The sequence below is a fragment of the Phaseolus vulgaris genome, chromosome 5, assembly GCF_000499845.2.
Source record: "Phaseolus vulgaris cultivar G19833 chromosome 5, P. vulgaris v2.0, whole genome shotgun sequence".
Classification (NCBI taxonomy): domain Eukaryota; kingdom Viridiplantae; phylum Streptophyta; class Magnoliopsida; order Fabales; family Fabaceae; genus Phaseolus; species Phaseolus vulgaris.
In genome coordinates, this window is record NC_023755.2 from 40,360,759 (window position 1) to 40,386,263 (window position 25,505).

Here is a 25,505-nt window from a genome sequence, read left to right on the forward strand (position 1 = left end):
AAAAGTTATTTTTGAAAAGGGTAAAATGGTATTTTCCGATAATGATGAGATGCAGAAAGTCATTTATTAAGGTGCAGGAAGTAACACACTTGAATGTATGAAGTTCAAAAAGCCCAAAAGGGTTTGGGTCAACAACAGTGGACTATTCCAAAAATATCTTTTGCATAAAGCAAATAAAAATCCCTAGACAAATTCTTCCTGCACCATATCAATTTTAACTTCCACCATATCAATTTTTTAAATTTCCAAAACTACCCTCCTGCACCATATCAATTTTAACCTTCACCATATCAATTTTTTAAATTTTCAAAACTACCCTTATTCCAAATTGAAAAATCCAAAATAATAATTATAATTGAGAAATAAAAAAATACATGCTGGAAAAAAAAACACAAAACTAAAAATATATTCTGGATAAAAAATTTCAGAATTCAAAAATATGTTCTGAAAATTGAAATCCAAAATATTTCAGATAAAAGTTTCAAAAATAATTTCTCCATTTTTGTGTAAGGTTATTTTCGTCATTTAAGAGGGATATTTTTGTCATTTTCTAGAATTGATTGGGTGCATGCTGAAATTGATATGGTGGAGGAAGAAATTGCCAAATCCCTAATATGCTTTGCTTCTCCCAATGCTCTATCTAATCAAAACCGACCTTGACATTAGAGGAAAAGGAATCTTGGAACATTTTTTATTTTTAAATTAAAACGATCATATAATAGTCTTACAAATAACTAAAATACTCAAAATTTCTAACTTTTTTATACTGTATTGTTTTTATTTTTAAATTATTAAATTAGACTAATTATTAAAAATAAAAATCTCACCCTTCCCTCCCTTTTACCGTAGAACACAATTTCTAGATGCAATTTTAAACATCAACTTTTTATTTTTCACACTTTTAAAAAAAAATCTCATACTTTTAAAATAAAATTTTGTAATGATCAATTTTAATATAGAATAAGTTTTAGTTCTAGGAGCTAGAAGTTACCTTTTTTACTTTACTTTTACTTTTCCTTTAGGCAAATAAAAGAAAAATCTTCATTATATGTATTTGCCCCTCTCTATCTAGAGGCAAAACGAATTTATCTGTATAATTTAAGAATAAAATGGTGTAAAATTTGAGTGTAAAAACAGTACTTTACAAGCAGAATTTGTTCACGTAACAATGCTTAGTATATGATTAGAGTGTTTGAAGTAAATGAGTGACAAGATGGGGATAAGAATGAAGCATAGATGACAGCAGCAAAGTGAGTTGAAGCTTAGTGGAAAAAGATAGAATAATAGCTTCAAAATATCCCATGCTGTCACTTTTTACTCACAAGATTTCACTCTCCTGATCAAAACTGTCTTACCCTATTTTGGAAATCGGGGCAAACTTTTTAATTTTTTTTTAAAGCGATAAGGGCTGAATCTAAGTGGATCGTGGCAATAAGGTTACTCTGCCACTTACAATACCCTATCGCGTATTTAAGTCGTCTGAAAAGAATTCTATCCGTCGCCTCGATGGGAATTGCGCTTCAAGACATCTCGCAAGACTGATTCACCTTACGAAGGTCACTAACACGTGTTTCTGGGAGCCAAAACCCCTAAGTAAATTTTATTTCATAATTCGATTTGTTATCAGATTCATTTCGAGTTCATTTGTAACTTCATAATATACTATGTTTAATGAGTTCAATCATAATAAGCATGGGCATAGTTGGTGAGCCAAGGAAGTGTTGACGCATGTTCATGAACAATTGGTTGAAAGTGTGGCTAGATGGTGACACCATTTCTGTCACTTAGAGAATCCCTTCATGGCCGTTCAATTTTGCACTCAGGTACTCAGACATGGGTCCACACTGCTTCAACTCACACAATCGTGTCCGCGCCAAACAGATCCTAATCTGCAACTTGGATTTTTCTAATGCTGAAATGCTACATGGTGTTTTCTGGTGCTAGTGTATAAAAATGACTCATCCCTTGTTTGGTTTTTGTGTTGGGGAGGTTTTTCTTCTCTAGTTTTCTTCACACACTCACTCACTCACTCACTCTCAAATCACTCCCTCTCTGTGTTTTCTTTCATAGTTAAGCACTTTATTACACTTTCAGTCCCTACCACCTTCCAAATGTGACTTCATCTACTACTACCATTTCTTTCTTGCCATCATACACCTTCCTTCATGTCATTCCCTTCGACCCTTTTGATTTTTTCCTTGTTTTTGTCTCTCTGAAGTGCAAAAACATGTCACTCAGAAGTTGCACCCTACCAACTATAACACAGAACTTGGTGGTAGACCGTACCCTTCCAAAGTCTGGGAAGAAAAATTGCATGTCACTAAGAGATAAAGTAATGAAGAATCGATGGAGCATGAAGATGAAAGAGAGTGAAGAAGTGGAGGAAACAAAGCAGGAATTTTTCAAGAAGAAAGGAACACCACCTTTAGTTCGAGAACTGTTTTCAAGTTGTGGTTTAGATGGGCATGGAGAGGGTGGTTCGGGGAAGAGAGATGGTAGGTTGCAGACTTCGGTGATGGGTGGTGGGATGGGGAGTGGTGGTGGCAGGATTTGTGGTGGTTTTAATGGGAGTGGAAGAGGCTCACATGGTAGGGATTGGACAGATGCTTATTACCAGAACATGATTGAGGCAAACCCCAATAATGCTCTTTTGCTTGGAAATTATGCCAAGTTTTTGAAGGAGGTAATAGGTTCTCTTTTGGTTGGTGCTTAAAATGATGGACACATGCTGTTAATTGAAACAAGAACAGAAAAAGGGTCTAATATCTAAGATTATTCATCAACCAGAAAGTGAAAAGTAGAAAAAAAAGACCAAGCAGCTACAATAGTAGTTATCAAAACATATCCTTGTTTCTTGTTTCTTTCTATTACTATTTAGTGTTTTTCTGACATTGAATTTGCAAATAGGTTCGTGGAGATTATCCCAAAGCAGGGGAGTATCTTGAAAGAGCCATTTTGGCTAATCCTGGTGATGCTAATGTTTTGTCCCTCTATGCGGATTTGATATGGCAAACAGAGAAGAATGCTGATCGAGCTGAGGGCTATTTTGATCAAGCTGTTAAGAGTGCCCCAGATGATTGGTGAGAAAAATATACATGGATTATGATTGTTCTTCTTTACTTGCATTCTCCTAATACTTGTTTATAGAATCAGATGCAGTTTAAAAATATATGGTGTTTGTTTCTGTGGTAGTAGTGTTAGATGACTTGCATCAAGAAAGTGTTACATGAAGCTGGTTCTTTGTTTCCTTTTTCCAAATAGACATTCTATGATTTGTTAAAAATTTGAAACTCATTAGCTAAGTTATGTTATAAATTATAATTAGTTGAGGTGTGATCCAAGGCAATGAATTGTTGATAAAACTAATGTATGAACCTTCATTGTTGCCCATCTTCAGCTATGTTCTGGCTTCTTATGCAAAATTCCTCTGGGATGTTGAAGAAGGTGAAGACAAAGAGTGCCAACAGAAGACTGATCTCTGCCATGCATATCCACTTCATCTCTTTGAAGAATGACAGGAGCAAGAAAAAAAGATGTTTCTATATGTACTCCATTACAAGAGAGAGTAGAAAACATTATATAAGAGAAAACCAAAGTAACTGATATAACTAAATCATGTGTTCTCAGCTTCCTCTCTCAGTTTAGTAGCCTAGAGTTGACCGTCTAGTTGTAAATAGCTTATGCTACAAATAAGAGAAATCAAACATGTATTCTGTCTTCTGTAGTATATCAGCTAGGCTTTCACTGCTGAATCTTGAGAATATGAAATTTTGGTTGAAATTAAAGAAAAGAGAACAACCCTTTTATGGTTTCATCATGTTCTTTAATTGACTATCTTGAACTAGAATTATTTGAAAGAGTCACTAGTGTAGAAAAGACATTTTACACTAGTTTTAGGAGACATTTTACACTAATCCTATCTTTGGTGTAGATGTGAACGTTGTAAAATGTCAATTACATGTAACACCGGTTATTTCACAGGTGTTATATGTATCTCTATATTACACTAGTTACTCAGGCAACCTTTGTAATATAGGAGTTTAAAATATATGTTATGTGGAAGGCGCTAGTGATCATCATAATACAATGAGATTATTGCATCATATATGGATATTGGTTGATTCATATATGAAAGTTTCCTATTAAATAAAAATGAGCAAGAGCAGCAAAATTTGGAATTAAAAGTGGTGTTTTAGTCTCAAATCTTCTTTTTGTTTCCCTTTAAAGAACCCCACACCTTGTCCTACCTTTTATAAAGGATTAAATATGTTGGGGAAGAAGTTGATCCAATCCCACGACAAGAATGGAAAAGAACAAAAATAAAACATAGAATATTCATGTGATAGGTTTAAATAACAATATAAATGAACAATGGCTCCAAATGTAGATGGGACATGACAACTCCATCTTTGTCGTCTCAATGTCTTTCATTTTAACCTGTCACATAGACTCCTTGATAAGGTGGTACCATGTTTGAGATGCGTCTTATTTAAACAGTCTTTTCTCATAACTTTGTACTCACTCCATCAGAAATAATATCCCCGTTAATTTAGCCTTATTTACTAATGTATTATCTGAGGCTTCACAAATATTCACTAGTTTTTATTTCTGGCTACGATATTTTGAAACAGTAAGAAAAGGTAATGCTATGCGAAAATATGTCTCAACCATCTTATATCGATTAGAAATAAAGATATTTTATAATATGCAAACAACTTCAAACTTTATCTCATCAGTTGATTTTGTAAGATTGAGTTATGTTTAAAGTTTACTTTCAATTTTTCAAAATTGAGTTAGACTTAAAATTCGCTTATCTTAACAATATGTATCAAGAATTCATCATAATGTTATGAAATTGCAATAGACGGAGGTTGTGCATAACCTTCTGAAGCCTCTGTTCGAAGAGAATGAACATGTAGAAACCTTCTGGGATAGATTCTCAACGTCCCGCATCCTAAGGGGACCTTCAGAAACAATTCCTATCTTGAATGAGTCATCCTAGAATGTGCTCTCAACGGATCTGGATCTCCTCCGCACTCTCCGGAACACTCAACCTTCCTCTCCACAACGAAATTGAGTAGCTTTGACCATGGGAAGAAGTTTTACTCACATAGTAGGATATGGGATACAATTATTTTTCCTTCTATAAATATGAGTTTTCTCCTTTCCAACAAGCATCACTCACCGTGCACCCTTTCTCCATTTTTTCTCTTTTTCTTATTTCTAAATATTTTTGAGATCTTGGAATCTTACTCTTTTAAAAGTATCTTACTAATTTTGATCCTCAAAAATTTCTGAAAAATTCATATTATATCTCGGGAGACTTACCCAATACGTCGCGGATAAATCATCAAATATCTAACTACATTATACTAACACAAATTTGCAAGAAAGGGTAAAATTTTGAGGTGAAAATATGGTAGAAGGCATGGTGGTGATATGAGTTATGAATAAAGGTTAGAGTTAGGTGTTTAATTTTCTTTCTTATCTGTATGAATAATTAATTGGTCCGAAGTCTATCTACAGATGTGAAGAGAAATAGCCTCTCTGCCACTCATCTTCTCTTCTCCAATAAGAGTCTAAGCCCAGTATGGGTTAGGTACCGCAAATAGCGTATGAATCAAGATTTTTTTGTTCCTTTCTTTCTCCTTTTTAAGGTTACATCATACTTAATCCGCATCATTTTGACTTTAATCTTGTTTCTACACTGTTCTTGATAGAACCTAAATTTCAGACTAATTTCACATAGTTTTTTATAATTAAAAAAACAATTAAATATATTTTTTATGCATGTATAATAAGGTGAAAATAGATTTGTTTTCTCTATTCTAAACTTTACACTTCGTGATTACTACTAATAAGGAAACTATTGGAATTGATATGTTTTTTTATTACATAATAAATGAATTTTGAGTGTGTATTATAATATTATAACATTCACCCATAAAATATTTTAATATCCTACAGTTTGTTAGGTAAAAAAATTAGACAATAGTTCATTCCAATAATTTTTTAGTATAATATCCAGAAAATCTAAAATTTGGACTAAAGACGAAAAATAATTTCTAATTTAAACTTTAAACCTCATGTTTATTTGTAATAAGAAAACTATTAAAATTGATATGTTTTTTTATTACATAACACACTAATTTTGAGTATTTGTATTGTAATATTATGTCAGTAATAAATATTTTAATATCCTACCGTTTTATCATGTAAATTTCTTTTTACAATGACTTATTCAAATAGTTTTTTACTACAAGTACCTAAAGATCTAAAATTTAGATTAAAGAGGAAAATCAGTTTTATATAAAAATAAAATGACGAAAAATATATTTAACAAAAAAAATAAACGATGATGAAAACTTGGTTTCTAAAGTGTAATTACAAAGAATAACCAACTAACTAAATAGTATTGTAAATGTTGGCCTCTTATTGGGTCATCCCTTGTCCGTGAATTTAAAGAGCCAATAAAAACCAAGGGAAAATCACGAGAAGATTGTTATCCATAGGCAGAAGAAAGACAAGTTCAATTCTGCATTTGGTATGTGCAAAATTCCATAGGATTTCTGAATCTAAACGCAATGACAAGCAAAATTGATGTTCATAGAATTGAAACTAAACATTAAAAAAGCACGTATGCATGAGTGATTTAGGTACTTGCATTGCACTTGATCTCATCTTGGTCCTGATAATTGAACACATGACATTGGTACATTGCTAAAAAAACTAGCCTGTGATGAAGTAGCTTCTCCACTGCTCAATTTCATGAAAGCTGAATAAGTACCAGCTTGAGATAATGATGGTGGATCAGGTACATGGCACAACCCTTCAAGCATTTGAGCTACTTTTGCCATTGAAGGCCTCAAACTCACATCATCTTGTATGCACCAAAGACCAACTTTTAGAGCAGCTTCAACCCTTTCATCCTTCTCATCAACATCTATCTTTGGATCAACAACTTCTCTCAGTTTCCCTTCATCCATCATTCTGAACACATAGGAAGGAAAATGTGCCTTCTCAGCCCCTTCCCACTGATCATAGTTCTTCCTCCCTCCTATTATCTCAAGCAAGAGCATGCCATAGCTGAACACATCACTCTTCTCCGAAATTGCATAGTTAGTAATCCATTCTGGTGCCAAATACCCTCTTGTGCCTCTCATAGTTGTGAACACATGGCTCTGCTCACGGCTCATTAGCTTGGCCAATCCAAAATCTGAAACCTTTGCTGTGAAGTTATCATCAAGAAGAACATTCTGTGGCTTGATGTCACAGTGGATGATCCTCACTTCACACTCCTCGTGGAGATAGGCCAATCCCTTAGCCGTGCCTATTGCAATGTTGTGCCTTGTCTCCCAGTTCAGCAAGAAACTGTTCTCACTGTTCTTGAAGATCCATTTGTCCAAAGAACCCCTTGCCATGTATTCATACACAAGAAGGCGATGAGGACCCTCAGCACAGAACCCTTTGAGCTTCACCAAATGAACATGGTGAATACTTCCAATTATGGACACTTCTGCTTTGAACTCTTTTGCTCCTTGTCCAACACCTTCCAACTTTTTCACAGCCAATTGGGTGCCATCTTCAAGCTCACCTAAATACACTGAGCCAAAACCTCCTTCTCCAATCTTTGTGGAAAAGTCCTTGGTTGCTCTACAAAGAGCAGCAAAAGTAAAACGTGCAGGCATCCCTGAGATACTCTCCAAGAAATCATCATCTTCCTCAAAGGTGTCTTGAGGGTACCTTGCAACATTCTTCTTCTTGTAGTAGTACCTGAATCCTGTGACAAGACCAACAATAACCAGAACTGTGAGAATCACTATGACTACAACTAGCACAGTGTCATTCCTTCCATTTTTGTTACTATGTACTCCATCATCACTACTAATGGAGACCTTCATGAATGAAACATAACCACCATCGCCCCCCTTACTGCGTTGGAAACTCCCAGTCTCATCAAAATGAAAGCATCTACCGGTGCTGTTTTCAAAGAAAAGCACAAGGCAAGAGCAGTTTCCTAAACAACCCTCTTTGCAAGAACTGAGGGTGGATTTTGAGACCGGTGTAGTGTACTTGAGAGCAAAATAATCAAGCTTTTCACCCACAAAAACAAGTTCTTTTGATGTAGTGGAACAGGTGGAGATGTTGGGAGGTTTGCAGTTAAAACTAGATTTGAGAAGTTTGGGGCAGATGCACCAGTTTTGAAAGAAGCAAACATAGTAGGAATCACAAGGCAGGGGAGTGCCACAGGGGTCTTTTGGTACCTTAACTGCATCAGGGTTAGGAGACCTCCCTTTGTTGAGATCATAAAAAGTGATAGCACCAGTTGGATCCAAGGTTGCAGCCCACAATGAGTTGGGATCTGAGGTGTCAGAGAAGTCAATTTTCCACAGCAAAACTTGATCTTTGTCATAAAATCTCCATGAATTGGACACCAAAGAAGCTGAGTGAACCTTGGTAGTGATATTTTTTGAGATTCTCTGAGCATCACCCTCTTCTCCTGACAGGGACCAGTACACTTGTGGAGTTTCAAATCCTGCATAGAGAAACAAATCACCTTGCTTATAACCAAGATAATAATACATGTTCAAGGTGTTGTGGAAGCTTTTGAGGGTCATTCCCTCCACAAAGTGTTGACCAGGCAAAAGGGTATCAGTGGGATGGCTAAAACTTTGCCAAATAGCTCTCCCATTATCCCCAACCAACACCAAATTCCCTGAGTCTTGCAACTCCATGGCTCTCACTTTCTGCCCTGTTGTATTTGTTGCCCAAACCACACCGCCATCACCTTCCAAATACGCATTCCCACTAAGGTCAAGCTCAAATTTAGCAGATTTCCCAACAAGTAAGCCTCTGTTGGCAGTCCAAACCACTTTGTAGCTGCTCAAGTGCAAGACAACTAAGACAAACGATGAAACATCAAGAGTAGTGAAGAATCCAAAAGCGAAAGCTGAGCTGTTGGATACCAAGAAAAAACCATTATGGTCGCTCCAATCAGGTTGAGAAGCACTGAAACCAGGATATATCCGAATAATGTGTTGATCTTTTGCCAAACAGGTACTAAACAAAAGGAACACACAGAAAACCAAGGTTCCCCATCTTAACATGTCCATCATTCTATAACTGCATCAAAACATTGAGTATTAACTCAAAAAAGGATCATGTAAGATCTGAGAAGATAATAAATAATTTGGTGCCCCTTGATAAAATATGGAGTGAAACAGAAGGAAGCCACGAGTGAGAGTGAAACTACTGTAAATAGATGGAGATTTTCATGGAAAAATATGGTTGTTAGTGCAGGAAAGCATGTTACAAAACATAGAAGGAAGTGCAGAATGAGTTGAGGAGAAATAGTGATACAGGTATGAATATAACACACCTTATTTTGCATTGAGTAGGAAAAGTGATGTTGTGATGTTAGAATGTGGAAGGAAGGAGGAAGAAGAGGAAGATTAGAGAGAGTTCTGTGCATTTTGTTCATGGCTACATGTGGTTGAAATACTATGTGTTTTCACTACTATCTAATAAATGATGATCTTGTTGCACACTTCATTATACTCCTAAACTTCCCTGTTTTTGAGGTTATTGACCTTATTGACTCTTTTTTTGGTATATATATCCATTTTGAAGGCAATTTGTAAATAAATAATAAAATTAAAATCAATCATTTTTTATTTTTAAATTGGTTCAGGTTTTTTTATTTATTTTGTTTTACATGATCTTACTTAAATTAATTTGAGTAAGAACAATTTAATTTAATTTTGATCAATATGAAAACATATTACTTAATAAACAAACTATTTTATCCCGAATTCACTGTAACTATCTTTTATAAAGTAAATAATTAAAAAAATATGATATCATAATTTTCCAAATATAACAATTAATAATATAAGATATATCGATATGATTGTAATTCTTTAAATTTTTAAGGAAACAATAATGTTGAAATTTAATTTTGACTTCTACTTGATTAACCTAAAATCCCAAACATTTAAACTTTTATAGTTAATCTAAACTAATAAACTAATAAATACTTCTATGGTGACTATTTAGGTTTGGACTGTTAAGAAAATGGAATGAAATAAAAAAAATATTTCTACCTCAAATTTGTGTAATTTTCTTTTCATCATCTTAAATATTATTATTATTATTATTATTATTATTATTATTATATTATTATTATTATATTATTATTATTATTATTATTATTATTTTAAACAATTTGAAATTTTAGGACTTTGACTTGGTTTCAGAATGAGTTGGCAGAGCCACCTGCCACATAAGTTTCCACCCAACCCTATTTATTAGAGTACTCTTTTTACTTAATGTCACACCTCAACATCAGAGGATGCATTTATTAATTATGAAATAATTATTAAATAGTAGAACTTTCATGAACATTTATATATATATATATATATATTCTATAACTCTATTATTAATAAATCAAGTAGGCAGAATGAAAAATTCATAACTTTAATTTTCCATGTAGTTTTCGATATTTTAGTTTACAAAATATTTACTAAATAAAAAATGTTGAAACCTACAGAGAAAATGGAGATATTAAAATTGAAGACAAATTGTTAATTTTTAAAACAAAATATGTTTTGAAAACTAAAAGGTACAAAAATATTTTCAATGAATTTTTTTAACTTGCTGAAAATTTTGATATCTTTTATATATATAAAGTTTAAGTATGTTTTATCTCTCTTTAAGAATTAAAACCACATAGAAATTCTATGGAAATATATTATATTACAATCACTTTGAAGAAGGTTTTTTTTTTTAAATAACAGAAGAGGACAGATATTTTTAATAATATCATTCCAACCTAATAAAGCTAGTGGAAAATATAAAATAAAGAAAGAAACCCTTAATTAATATTTCTTTTTCTGAACTGATTTTGAAAAGTCTAAAGTTATGTAGAAAAAAATTGACAGGTAAATCAAAAGTCACAGCCTATCTTGTGAATTCAATCAATCCTAAAGTTTTATTTTCTTCGAACTTATAACAGTTCATAATATCAAATTTTTTAAGACATTTTTTAATGTAATTATATCATAATGTATTCAAATCCATATTTTTAGTAAAATAAAATGCATCAATTAATAAAAAACTAAACAAATAAAACTCTAAGAAAAGAAATTTGATAAGGGCTTAACCTGGAAGTGAATTAAGTAACTTGTTGCAAAAAATGAATTCAAGAATGAAAGTAAGATTAAATAAAACAAATTTTTGAAATCATATTATTGAATTTATCTTTTAAAATGAACAAAATTATATTATAGGAAACCTTTGCCACATATTTTTTCTTATTATTTACTAAGTGGTCATGTTAAAAAATATTCAACTTCAAATTAAAGAGATTATAATATACTATTTCAATGACTCAAACCTAATAAAGATAAAAGGTCATTATCTTCCAATAAAAATTAATAATTAAAATTTAAGGTTATTGAAATCTTTGTTTGAGAAAACAAAAGTATTAATTAGTTATGAAGTTGATATTAAATAAGCTATTCAATCTTAGGTTTTAAAGTTCAAACCTTTAGCCCATAATAGGTAGCACACTGAGAAAGAAGAAATAAAAAAACCCTAATTAGTTCTACACATTGCATTAAATGAACTATGTCATTCTAGGGTTTTAAAGTTGTACCCTATCAAAATAAATTATAAAGTTGAGTAAGTCATATTTTATAAATATAATTTTAACTTTTTATTCTTTTCCTAAGTCTTATTTAATATATAACTTTATTTTTTATATTTTTAAATTGTGTTTGGTAAATATTATTTTTCTTTTACCTTCACAGTTTTTTTTCTCATTCCCCTAATATACAAATATCAACATATTTTGGTTATAATATATTCTAAATTATGTAATTTAAATTATATAACTTCAAATATAATTTTGAAATGGGTAATTTAAAATAGAATTTTATAACCTAAAATAGGATTATATAAATTATGAATTAAATAATTCAAAAAAAATACTTTAAATTGTGTAATTTAAAATAATATTATAAAATAAAATATAACTTTAGATTAGTTAATTTAAATTAAAAAATATATGTGATATGAAATATTGTGATTTTAGATTATATAATTTAGAATTTACTCTCTTTATAGTTGTAGATGGTATAATATAGAAATGTTTTACACTAAGTATTTCAATATAAAACATGTTATCATTTTCTATATCATGCGGGTAGGAGAAAAAATTCTAGGAGTTCAAAAAGAAAAATCTCCTTTCTTGTCCGAAGTTTGTTGCCACCATACTTGGGCTTTCTTACTCGTGCTTTTCACAATCACAATCTTTTGATAGAAACATTAGCAACCTTTTGTCGCACACATTTTAATAACGAAGTATTAAACATTGTGTATATAACGAGGTTCAGACACGTCTATATATTCGTGTCGGACATACGTATTAAACATGATACTTGTAAGACACGTATCGATGAAATGTCTAATTCAAAAACCGTTAAAAGAACAAATTCTTTTAAATCAGTCATGAAAAACATTTTTCTGCTTCAAAAAAAATTAAAACATATTTGTCCACATAAATATTTATTGTCAATTTATAAAATACATAATTATATAATATATGGATTTGTGTCATGTGTCATTTATTTTAGAGATTATACGTATCTCTGTGTCGGTATCTATATCGTATTAATGTCTTTGTACCTACCTAAATTATATGTGATTTTGGTTTGTTATATGTATGGGTTGTTGTCCGTGTGATACTTGACACCAATTTGATACATTTGACACCTAAATAAATTATTATTTTATTATAATATAATATTTTATTTTATGTTTTTTTTTCTCATAGTTTTCGCTTTCTTTCTCTCTTTCTTAACATAAAACCATGAGCTGAATTAAAGTTTTATTTTGACAACTTAGCATTATTTTATTTAATTAAAAAGTCTTTTTTCTATTGTAATCTAATTTCGAGACTGAATTAGAATATGCAGTCTTGGTTGAATGCTATAGAAAGTGGGCACACCAATAAAGGGTGAATTGTATTAATTTCTCCAAGTATTAGAGTGGAAAAGTTGAAATGAATAGAGTAAAAAGTGGAAAAGGTATACTTAAAAGAGGAGTTAAGGGAAGAATCTATTCTAATCCCCTCAAACACACTCTTTTTGCAACCATCTTGGGTTAAAGACTAAGAATCTATAGTTTTTGGAGGAAAAGTATTGCATCCACATGAGGATTACTAATTTAATTTTGCTAATGAAGTTACCCAATTACATAACACATGCATCTACCACATTTTTTTTCCACAATTGGAATGCTCTTCCACTCTTAACATGCTTAGACCACATACCACGCTTCTGCTCTTCTTCTTTCTACTATTTTCTCTTGGTATGTACTACTCTTTCTAATTATCTATCTCACATTCTATTTTCTATATATAATACTATTAACAGATGTGTATTTTGATTTTTTCATCCATCACAATATTTGATTTTGTGTTCAAAGTTCTAGATTCAAATCTCCCTAATGCCATTAGAACTAGCATTTGCATCAACAATAATAGCTTACATCTGCTATCTGTTCCATGCATACCTTAATTAGACTCAAGTCATTTTGATAATTACATACACAGTTAATTTTGATTACAAAATTTTATAAGACCTTACTATAAACTCGTGATCACTTATAATCTTTGTGTCACTCATATGACATTGATACAACACGAACACGGAGATACGTATCATCTCTAAAATGTAGGATACAGAGAATATTTATATATATTATATAATTATGAATTATATAAATTGACAATAAAGATTTATGTACACAAGTATGTTTCAATGTTTTTTTTTTAACAGAAAGATGTTTCTCATTATTTCAAAATGATTTGTTCCTTATTTTTATAATCATAATAAAAATTTATACAATAAATTTAAGTTTTTTGAAAATTAATGTATTTCTATTTTTTAAAATTGTGTTAGAATTGTGTTAGAATTGTTAAAAATTCAACAAATATTTTTTGAATTAGATATTTCACCGATACATGTCTTACGAATATCAATGTCTGATACGTGTGTCCGACACAGATACATCATTTAAGATACGTGTCCGAGCATCATAACTTATTATAATGACTCTTATAAAAATGACTTTGAGTTATAATCTATCTAATCAAACACATATTCTTGCACTAAGCAAAGTTCAACATTCTGGTGTGATGCAGTTTTAGGGGATAAAGCATTTACGGGAACATATGGTGTAAACTATGGTAGGATAGCTAATAACCTTCCTCCCCCAGAAAGTGTGGTTACCTTACTGAAAGCAGCAAAAATCAAGAACATCAGAATATATGATGCTGATCACCAAGTTCTCCGTGCCTTCAAAGGCTCTGGCATTGAAATTGTGGTTGGGATTGGCAATGAATTTCTCACTGACATGAGTGTGGGAGAGGACAGAGCCATGACTTGGGTCAAAGAAAACGTTCAGCAGTTTCTTCCAGGAACCAAAATTCGTGGAATTGCAGTGGGAAATGAGATCTTGGGAGGCTCAGACAAAACCCTCTGGGAAGTTCTGCTACCTGCAGCAAAGAATGTTCACAATGCTCTTAGCAAGCTTGGTCTAGCAAAAAGTGTTCAAGTTTCAAGTCCACATTCTGAGGCTGTTTTTGCTACCTCTTTTCCTCCATCATCATGCACTTTCAAGGAAGATATTCTTCCATATATGAAGCCTCTCTTGCAATTCTTCTCACAAATTGGCACCCCTTTTTTCATAAATGCATATCCCTTCCTTGCCTACAAGAATGATCCACAGCACATTGATCTTAACTATGCTCTCATGGAGAAAAATCCAGGGATTTATGATGCAAAGACAAAGCTGCATTATGGTAACATGTTTGAGGCTCAGGTTGATGCAGCTTATGCTGCCTTGGAGAAGGTTGGTTTTGAGAAGATGGAAGTGATTGTTTCTGAGACTGGTTGGGCTTCTCGTGGAGATGATGATGAAGCTGGTGCAACAGTGAAGAATGCAAGGACCTATAATCTTAATCTGCGTAAACGATTGCTGAAGAAGAAAGGAACCCCTTATAGGCCAAAAATGGTGGCGAAAGCTTATATCTTTGCTCTGTTCAATGAAAATTCGAAACCTGGTCCCACATCGGAGAGAAACTTTGGACTGTTTAAGGCTGATGGAAGCATTGCATATGATATTGGCTTCACTGGACTTGTACCATCTTCTGCAACTTCATCTTTTATTTCCTTCAAGGTATTTAAAAATAAAAAATTATTAATTTCTATAATAATTAGATTAGATACTATTTTAAATATTAAAAAAAATATTAATATTTAAATTAATTTTTATTATTAATAAATAGTTTTAAAATTAATATTTAATTAACTGTTTAAATTTTCACAATAATTATTTATATTTTAAAGTTGTTATATAAAATCTTAATATCTAATTAAATATCAATTTAAAAATTATTTATGAATAAAAAAACTAATAAAAAGAAATTAGTTTTTAAAATAGTATATAGTTTTATTAATAATATATAATTATTTTTTATCTTTCAAATTATTTTTTATTTAATGATTTTTTTTAAGTGCAATATTTTAAAATTTATGTTCTTCTTCCCGTTCCATGTTTCTAATAATTATGCTTTTACAGGGTGCTGGAACCTCGTTTGTGCTGGCTTTTACTATGGTTGTTTTTGTTTTGTAGCATTGTAAATACCTATAGATTCAGCTACTTGTAAAATCGATTATTCTTTGGATTCTGTAACAGTTTTCTGTATTTTCAAGTTGTGGAATTTTCACAGTGAATATTGATATTATAATCACCTAAATTTATAACGAGAGTTTTGTTAAATTTATTACGTAACTCATTATCGAATAATTGATAGTCTCAATGTAAAGAATGTATGTTGAAAATCACATATCAATTCATAATAGATAAGTGGATATAAATCTTATCTTATAAATCGGTTGAATTAAGTTTAAAGTTTATCTCTTAATAAATCTAATATAAATTTATTTTTTTAATTTTTTATTTATTTTTATAAATATCACACTAATCTCTTAATTTATAAAGGAAAATTATCATCACCAATGCATCTTATGCACGATCACTTCAAAACTTTTTGACAATGTTTATATATATGCATGTCAATCTCACTAAAAGTGTCTTGACAAATTAATTAATTGTTATATAAAGCTCCTATCTTTCCATCTCAAAAAATAATTAATGCATTTGCCAAAGTGAAAAAGTTCAACTAAACTAAACAAAAATTAAGAAGTGAAACTTTAATTAATTTACTGAATGTTGAACAGAGTTTGTGTAGCTGTACTATGATGGATAGTGATTAGATTTAATTAATGAAATATATTACTGATTAATTCTGGTAACTGTCAAAATCACATTTAACTTTTGTCAAACTAGTGTCCATAAAAAAATATAAATATATAGCTATCTTAGAAAGGTAGAAAATTATGAAACTTGCATATATTACACAGAATTTAGTTAAAATATATTAATCATTTATGTGTGTTTGGTTTTAAAGATATACTCTTTACCGTGCCCAAATATAACTAAAAACTATGAAAAATAGATTTTAATTTACTAAAAATAAATAAATGTATGGCTAAATTTTTCACGTTTACTAAAATATTTAATAATTGATTATGTTTTCATCATGATTAATTATAAATAACAATAAAATATTTACGATGTACTATTTACTTTTAAATAATTTTGAATATTTTAAAATCGTAACTATTGAATATTTTTATTTGTAATTGATCAAAGACAAACATAATATATATACCAATCGTTTTTTATTTATTCAGTGAAAAAACTCGTTTTTAGTTTAATTGATTTGATTTAGATTAATCAGGGGAAAACGTGCCCAAAAAATAGCATTATAATATATTGTGAAGTACACTATTAAAAAGTATTTTTTATGTATAATTATACGGTTTGACCCTCGTGCGTATAAGATTTTGTTCTTTTAAAATCCTACTATATAATTATATGGAATACGAGATTAAGGTGAAAAATGAATATAATTATACATAAATGAAAAATGCTTGTGATAATTAAATTATGTATATAATAAAGCATGATTTCATTTTATAATTGTTAATTATATATGAAGATTTTGATTCTTCGCAGTTCAACTTATTCAGTCAAAAGATATTCTCCCATGCCAAAACTTCTCCTATTATTGGTTCAATAATAATTTTATAATTGTTAATACCTGTTCAAAATCTTTGCCCCATTTATTTTTTCTTTCTTCTACAACCAATAATATTTGGCAATATCTGCAGAATATTTTCATGGAATCTTTGAGTAAAACACATGCGATAAAAAAATCGATTTTTCAATAACATTAATCAATTAATTATTTGTTATTAAATATTGATTATTAACAGTTTCTTCAAATAAATAATCATCTCCTTGTTTATTTATTATACCGCTTATGATTGCCGTGCTCAATGATAGTGGCAGCAACATCACGTTTTTTAAACATGATAGCAACGTTTCTTTTATATTCAATTATACTTTTTGGTTTATAAAGTTTTAAATCCGAAACTTTATAATTAAGTTTACTAAAGTTTTGTAATAATTATGAAAAAATATAAATATTAAATTTTTATATGATCAACAAATGAAACTTTTTAATGTGGAGGCATGTATATATTGGTCATACTGAAACAATAGTCCGATTTTCGATAATAAATTTAGGATTTTCACAACAATGTTAATGTTTTGATCTCAAATTTGTATTTTTTTTAAAAATTTTGAATTTTATCAGAGTTTTATCTTTAAAAAAACATCTTAATGAGTAAAGAAGCAAAATATATTAAATTACGGGTCAATTTCGATTCCTAAACAATGAATTAAAGAAGAAAAATACATTAAACTACATTTTATCCCGATTTCTAATCGATATGAAACTATATATTAACCCGAAATTGTTGAAAATAAAAAGCTCATCTTATACTTTTATGCATAATATAATATAAAATTTACATAATAGCATTGTGAATTGAAAAATTTATTCTTTCAAGGGCATGACCCCAGAAAAGAAGGGGAAGAGGTACCCTTCTTAAGGGACAATCCAAACCCCAAAGATTAGTGAGTTGAATTAAACAAAGCACTACCCATCACCAGATTCACGCAATGTCAGTGTGATCAAATCTGGAACTGCACTCTATTAATCCCTTTCAATCCTCTGTGGCCGGGTGCACCGCAGGCTCCGTGGTCGCACCACTGTCAACGTAGTCCTCGCCGTTGATCTGATCGAGAACCAGCACAAATCCCATGGCAAAAGCCGCGTCAAACCCAGCCTTCACACAAAGAGAGAACACTTCCCTACCAAGCACAACGCTAGTGGTGGGGTCCACCTTCCGTCGAATCTCAGCCACAGATTCCTTCGTCACGTTGAAGACCGTGCAGCATCGCTGCGAGAAGCACCCTTCGATCTGGTACTCCTCACCGGGGCTATCGTACATCTCCACCGTCAAACTCGCACGCGCCCGTCCAATGATCGACGCTCGCTTCACGCTGAAGATAGGTTTATCACCGTCCATTCTCTCCCCCTTGAAGCCCTCCCACCGTTGATGCAAACTCGGCCTCTGCAACGCCAAAAACACGATACACAACTCACTGAGTCCACTCCACTCAAATCAAATCACCCAACCACGATAATTCTAAACACAACTATTCACAAATTCACAGATGAAATCATATAATGCGCATATCAAATCAAGAATCACCTAAAAGAAAAAAAAAAAAACAAACAACATGTTTCTTTTACGCTGAACTACGAATCCTTAACAGACAACCTTAGTGAAGCAGAAGGAACAGACAGAGAAGGGATTCGGTACCTTTCGACGAACAGTGAGGAGACAGCGTCCGTTAGGATCCATGAGAACGAGTTCGTCTCTGTCGCGAGTGTCGGGTCCGTACGAGTCAACTCGGAAGACGAGTTCGCCTTTGCAGTCGTAGACGGTGAAGCCGTCGCCGGCGAAGAACAGAGAGGTTTTGAGGACGGTGAGATGAATCTCTTCTTTGAAGACGTAGCCAGGTCCCACATCGTTCATGTTCTCCGCAGCAGCGCCAGAAGCCATATACAAAAGGTAGTGTGGAATGTTGTTTGGGTTTCTTTCGTTCCTATTTGTATTACAGGTACGTTGTTTTAACGCGGATAAAGGGAAAGCACTATTCGTATTCTGGAATTCAATAATCCTCCACCATAACCAAATTAATTATTAATTCGTAAAGTGTGGGGCACAGAAATGGAACCGTGCATGGGGTGGGTTATCGCTATCCCCAAAAGTGGGGATAAAAGATTAAAAATATCTACGAAGATGATGCCATAGGACTTTTAGTTTTAGGGCACGCTAAAATTATTTTTATTTATCTTCAGAAATTATTTTTTGTTTATTCTAACAAGTATAATGCATCTACTGAGAGATGAAGTTATTTAATAAAATAAAGATGATTAAATATTAAAAAATAAGAAAAAATAAAGTTTGAAAATATTAGAGTGAGATTTGTTTGGCAATGTGGACAGTGGGAGCGTTAATTGACTAAATTAGTTTGGACTCACCCGGTGCAAGTTGTTGGCCGTCTCTACTGTTACATTTGACAACCACACACTTTTTCTCCTAAAATAAAAAAGACAAATTTATGGAAAAAGAAATGTGTGGAAGTATTCTTGAGTTTGATTTTCACTCATCATTTCATTTTTTTAATACAATTTAATTCTAACAATACAAGTTTTCATCTGATCAGATAGGGTTTTTGTTGTCAGAAAACGAATATAAAATTAAATTTATATAACTAAAAAATGTCACCATGTAAATATAGTCTAACTATACAAAATTAAAATAAAATTTAAAGACATTAAAATAATATTCAACTCTTTTACTAACATTATCAAAATTCTTATTGTTATTTCCATCATGATTGTATTTCTATTTTTTAAGTCTAAAATGAACTTAAGGTATCTAAAACTAGTTATATAATTGTTAACATGTTAGGTTATTTTTATTTCTTTCTTTAAGCTTTTTTTCTCAAGTACTGGTGCTCGGTTGGGATTGACCTGAAAAAGGTATTCTGATGATCAAGTAAGTACTATGTGCAAATAGTATATATTTGTAAATTGATTAAAACATGCATTATACATCTACAAATGATTTATTTATAGTGTTGGTCATGGATTCTTGTTGTGATGAACTGAATATCACCGATGTGTACCGTAATTTCTAATTTATAGGAAGATGTATTGGTATTTAGGTATGTTGGTACATATGAAAAATATCTTTAATATATTTTTGTCAATTAGTATTTAGCTAATTTTCCATAGATATTTTCCGCATAATGTAGAACGTGATTATGACTCACAAAGAACATTGTCGTTGTCATTTATTAAGTGCCTTGAAGTATGATTTGACATGGCCAGTCGATCACCAAGACTGAATGACTGACTCGTTCAGTACGATTGGTACAATAATATTATATCTTGTATGTATGAAGAGAAGAAAGAATAATCGAGATGAAAATACAGAAATGGAGAGACTACAAAGAAAATACAAAAAAAAAAAAATTTGAAATAGTAAAAAATGAAAATGTTAACCATTGAAAGTTGTCTATCATGGAATCCCACACCTATGATAATTTGTTCCGAAAGTCAAAAGGCAGCACTTATAAGGAGGTGGTGTGAATGTATGCCATTATCACCCTCACAATTTGCTAAATGTCACCCTCAATCATACACTTAATTCACAACTCTAACCACGATCAGTTCAACCACAGTAACAACCCTCAATGGATTCCATAGTGATGCACAAATTTTACATCCTAACTTTATTTAATTCTTATTTCATATGCATGCTTTTACTTTACTTTACCTAGACTCAATTCAAGTTGGTGTTGAAACTTGAGAGTGGAATTTCATGGTTACATTATAGGAGAAAAAATAACCCACAACACGTAATTTCACTCAAATTAGGAGAAAAAATTTCTCAAAATGTTAAATGCTATTATCCAGTTCTAGTTGGCTACCATGACTTCTTATGATTTCTTCTACCATGACTTCTTATGATTTCTTCTTCCAAGAGGTTAATATAGTCCTACATCACTTAGGAGTTGAGATTAAGGATAGTTTATAAAAAAAATTTTAAATAAATTAAAGCCACTAAAATAAATATCAGATTTTTCCTAGAATAATTGAACACATTATAATATTTTTAAAATATTATTTTACATTTTGAAAAACTAAATTAAATTATTTAACTTTTACTGATGTAATAAAAAAAACCTTTCAGACTTACAATACCATGAAAAGAAATTACCAAAAATATGTGAAAAACATTGAATTAGTATATATTGATTATTTTAATCACTGATCCAACTTTTATTTGAAAATATCAGAAGTTAGTAACCTATATTTTTACTAACTTCATTTGACGTGATGGCTTCTAATGTTAATTAGCTTTCAATATACTTTTAGTATCATAAGTTAACCCTATCTTTACGTGACCACTTTCAATTGGCTCACCAAATTTTTAGTTGCACAAATCTTATCTCTATAAACACAAGATAAAAATCTCTTTTATCTATATTTTTATTACTCTTCAATTTACATAAATATGTAAAATAAATAAAAAAATACTTATATCATTATTATTTTTTTCTTTCTAGTATTGATTCTTAGATACTGTTCTTACTAATTTATTTAGCACGATAAACGAATATAACTATTCTCATTCGATTTATACTCTTGAAGTCAAGCAAAATCGAATCTGAACAAAAGCACTGGTAAAGCTTTCCAAAAGTAGGTTTGTTTTTAGTTAAACACGCAAATTATATTGGTATTAATTTAATTTGAAATATTTAGTAATTTTTTCCCTTTGTTTGAGATAAGTGAACAAAGATTTGCCACATTTAAAGGTATTAATGTTTGTTTATTTGGACTATCTTTTTAGTCAAAAAAGTTGATTTTTCTTTGCAATTGGGTCGGTTAGGGAAAGTGTGGTGTGGACAAAGAAAGGTGGTGTGTCGTGTAATCCAAACATGGAGTAGTTGGTGATGGGCCTACTTGCTGGGCTCCAAGAGACATGGACTTTTGTGTGTGATGACAAGGTAAATATAATTAATTTTATTAGTAATTTATTAGGAATTTCATTAGTGAATTTATAAATAAGAAGAGAAGGAGAGAAATAGACACTATAAGAAAAACATGAAATAGAAATTAATTTTAGAGACAAAAAATAATTAGTTGCTATAGTAACTAAATTAGAGACCATTTTAGAAACTAAAAAAAAATTGATTTTTAAATTAGTTTCTATTATTGTTAAATGATTTCTAGATTGGTGGTATCTAATTAGCTATCAAAGTTTTAACTACTACTTATTTAGTTTCTAAATTTGGTAGAAAAAACTTTGGTTGCTCATATACCAATTTAGAAACCATTTAACAATAATAGAAACTAATATACAAACCACAAATTTTGTTGTCTCTACAATGGTTTCTAATTTAGTCACTATATAAACTAATTATTTTTTGTCTCTAAAAATTGGTTTCTATTTCATTATTCTCTTGTAGTGAGATGTTATAAATTAAAGATGTAATAATTAAAAAATTGAAAAGAGATATGAATGAAAATCATAAAACGGAGATTCTTAGGTGAATTCTTTGATTCTGATTTCACTTTTAATTTTTAGGTTTGATTGAAAATTCAGTTCATATAAATTTGAGGCATGATATCACATAACGTTTTATTAGGAAATTTTCCATTAGAAGTAGGAGAATATATATTAATCAAAATGCACACTAGATTGGAAAAACAAAATGCGAGCAATATTTAAAATATGCTAGTATTTTATTTCTAAAGTAAAGTTTTGTTGTATAATCCCTACACAAGTTACAAGTTGTTTGATGAACAATGTCAACTTTTCATACAATTCACCATAATCAACCTTTACCATTATCAAATTAATAATTTTAATGTTGTCATTAAACCTATTTTTCACACACATGATGGTTGAACAAAAGAAATATAGTTTCACTTTTTTACCCCTCATATGAGATAAATTGAGGTATGTTTAGTATAATCATTTACAATACTAAAAAAGTACTAGAAAAAACTTACACTACTAGAAAATCACTAAATAAAAACCAATTTTAAAGACAAAAAATAATTAGTTGTTATAGTGATTAAATTAGAAATTATTTTAGAGACTTAAAAAATTATTGGTTTCTAAATTAGTTTTTATATTAAAAAATAGTTTATAAATTGGTATATAATTAACTACAAAGATTTTAACTACCAATTATTTAAATTAAATCTAATAGCAAAAATCTTGATAGCTAATTAGATACCAATTTAAAAACTATTTATCAATAACAGAAACTAATTTAGAATCATTTTTTTTTCTCTAACCATATTTTCTTGTAGTGTAATAATATTATCCTTTTTGTAACTTTGGATAGTAGCATAGAACTTAGTCTTTTTAGGAGCAGAAAGAGAAATATTGAAGAAAATGCAATCCTTTATTTAAATTAGCTTGTCGAATCATGTTGGATGTACATTTTCTTGAATGTGGAAAAGCTTGTGAAAAATAAAGCTCAGTTTGTTCTTGAGAAGAGGGCAAGTTTCATACTTCTACCCCAAGATTGTTAGTTGATTTTCTCTTTTATTTTTGGAACCCTAACACGTGAGTTGAATCTTACTTGCCATTCTCCTCTATTCAAAATCAAAACATAGATAATTTTGATTTTATACAATTGGATTGATTACAAGTTAATGAAAGAAATTTGTTAATTAACGGAATTCAAGATACGTAGGAGTAGTGTTCATACAACGTAACAATTGGCAAATTCATGTATGAAAGTTAACATAATAAAGTTAATTAAGTAGGAATCCACTTTCACTCATCACTTTTCCTTCAAAAGTTAAACCACGCACAGCAAAGCATGCTGCAAGAAGAGCCAACATGATACCACCATTTACGTATACAAGAGAATTCAAAATAGCAAAGGTGATGATCATCCCTAACCTAGGTGTGTATATATATATAGATATAGATATTTATATAACTTTGGTGGTTTTGTCTCTAAAACAACTTGCTAGAAAGGCGTGCCTTTATCCTTGCAAAGCCACAAAAGAGAAGAAAAAGCAAAGCAAAGGCCAAAAGGGAAGACAAAATCTGCAGATATTTTTGTTCCACCAATTCTCTTGCACTATTGATTCTGCACAGGGTATCTCACTCCAGCTACCAAAGCACGTTGCTGCTCTATCTGCATGAAACCATAGGGTATACTAAATTACTATCAAATCTTAATAGTAAAAAATGACAAATGTAGTATTAAAATCTTTATATATGCAATGCAAAACCTACTTGGAACAGTTCATGCAACTTGTTCTTGAGATAGCAATATTCGTGCTCTAGCATCTCCAAAGCTCGCAAGCATCTGCAATTTGTCACGTGGACAGTTTCAGTTACCATGCAATAAACAATAAGTATTGTTAGTGTTAAAGCAATTGTTGATTATTTATCGGGTAGAGAAAAAGAAGGGATGAACACGAATTTTGAGAGGGAGTTAGGTGCGTGTGTACCCTCCACGGTTGCTCTGGTCTGTGGCAGCACGAAAGGCAATGCAAATGTTTGTGACTCTCTTGGCACCAATGCTTGAGCTGCTTCCCATGAACTGGTTCAAATGGATTCCCATTTTCTTGTAGTCTGATAACTCCCTTTCCATTCTGCATCAAACCACACATGCATGCACAAATCAATTCAACAAACACCATTCACAACAACTAATCCAAATGCTTTTTGAAGAAGATTAATTACATACAGCAATCCTCTCAGATTGTTGAGCAGCTTCTCGGACTCGTGAAAATAAATGTTCACAACCTCAGAGACGAAGTTGGGCGAGGCCTCGTCTTGCAGCTGCTGAAGCTGCAAAAATTGCTCATCCAACACTCCCTGCATGTATGCATGGAATGGAATCAGACCAAACATACAGTATCGTAGAATATTGTACAACAAAATTACGTAAATGTTGTTATATATATGGTTGCAGAACTCGTAAATGTTGTTGGTGATGTTTTTTACCTGGTGGAAAAGAAAAGCAAGTAGACGGTTCATGTCGGCCCACAAGAGGTCCGCACCGAAACCAAGCATCCACAGAGGGAGACCCGTTTTGGCTATTTGATTGAACCACTGTGTGCAGTGAAGAATTATGCAGAAGCCACCACTAACAGTGACTTATGAAGTGACACCAACAACACCAAGAAGAAGAAGAAGAAGAAGAAGAAGAAGGAACAATGGACACTAATACTCACACACTGCAGCTTCTATTGCTGTCACGGGAATGCCAATGCTCCTATTTAAAGCATTCCACGAGTTTCTTCTACCACTCTTTGCTTCTGAATCATTAAGAGATTATAAATGAATATACTGTGGAAAGGTGTTTCTCATTAGTATATTATGATTAGAATATTGGTTAAGAAA

General features: G+C 31.2%; 5 protein-coding genes across 6 annotated transcripts; 2 read left to right on the forward strand and 3 right to left on the reverse strand.

Annotated features, from left to right (window-relative positions):
* The first annotated feature begins 1,934 nt into the window (after positions 1 to 1,934).
* On the forward strand, positions 1,935 to 3,814 carry LOC137836038 (uncharacterized). Its single transcript, XM_068644850.1, has 3 exons — positions 1,935 to 2,683; positions 2,908 to 3,080; positions 3,398 to 3,814. Exons 1-3 carry the CDS (start codon positions 2,228 to 2,230, stop codon positions 3,513 to 3,515), a joined length of 747 nt encoding a protein of 248 aa, XP_068500951.1. The 5' UTR covers positions 1,935 to 2,227; the 3' UTR covers positions 3,516 to 3,814.
* A 2,695-nt stretch (positions 3,815 to 6,509) lies between these two features.
* Positions 6,510 to 9,587, reverse strand: LOC137836039 (G-type lectin S-receptor-like serine/threonine-protein kinase SD2-5). 2 transcript variants are annotated; one of them, XM_068644851.1, is made up of 2 exons: positions 9,380 to 9,587; positions 6,510 to 9,123 (listed from the first exon to the last, which is right to left on the reverse strand). In XM_068644851.1, exon 2 carries the CDS (start codon positions 9,114 to 9,116, stop codon positions 6,678 to 6,680), a length of 2,439 nt encoding a protein of 812 aa, XP_068500952.1. In that variant the 5' UTR covers positions 9,117 to 9,123; positions 9,380 to 9,587; the 3' UTR covers positions 6,510 to 6,677. The 2 variants fall into 2 exon arrangements, with proteins under 2 accessions (XP_068500952.1, XP_068500953.1); XM_068644852.1 differs by having other exon boundaries at positions 6,510 to 9,252; positions 9,380 to 9,526.
* Positions 9,588 to 13,254: 3,667 nt separating this feature from the next.
* Positions 13,255 to 15,967, forward strand: LOC137834552 (glucan endo-1,3-beta-glucosidase 14-like). The gene is made up of 3 exons (XM_068642577.1): positions 13,255 to 13,374; positions 14,210 to 15,246; positions 15,649 to 15,967. The coding sequence occupies exons 1-3, from the start codon at positions 13,320 to 13,322 to the stop codon at positions 15,700 to 15,702; spliced, it is 1,146 nt and encodes a 381-aa protein (XP_068498678.1). The 5' UTR covers positions 13,255 to 13,319; the 3' UTR covers positions 15,703 to 15,967.
* Positions 15,968 to 17,954: 1,987 nt separating this feature from the next.
* Positions 17,955 to 19,305, reverse strand: LOC137836040 (protein LURP-one-related 12-like). The gene is made up of 2 exons (XM_068644853.1): positions 18,870 to 19,305; positions 17,955 to 18,617 (listed from the first exon to the last, which is right to left on the reverse strand). Exons 1-2 carry the CDS (start codon positions 19,110 to 19,112, stop codon positions 18,207 to 18,209), a joined length of 654 nt encoding a protein of 217 aa, XP_068500954.1. The 5' UTR covers positions 19,113 to 19,305; the 3' UTR covers positions 17,955 to 18,206.
* A 4,570-nt stretch (positions 19,306 to 23,875) lies between these two features.
* LOC137834553 (pseudo histidine-containing phosphotransfer protein 6-like) lies at positions 23,876 to 25,355 on the reverse strand. Its single transcript, XM_068642578.1, has 5 exons — positions 25,107 to 25,355; positions 24,847 to 24,977; positions 24,608 to 24,751; positions 24,390 to 24,462; positions 23,876 to 24,288 (listed from the first exon to the last, which is right to left on the reverse strand). The coding sequence occupies exons 1-5, from the start codon at positions 25,173 to 25,175 to the stop codon at positions 24,232 to 24,234; spliced, it is 474 nt and encodes a 157-aa protein (XP_068498679.1). The 5' UTR covers positions 25,176 to 25,355; the 3' UTR covers positions 23,876 to 24,231.
* Positions 25,356 to 25,505: the final 150 nt, after the last annotated feature.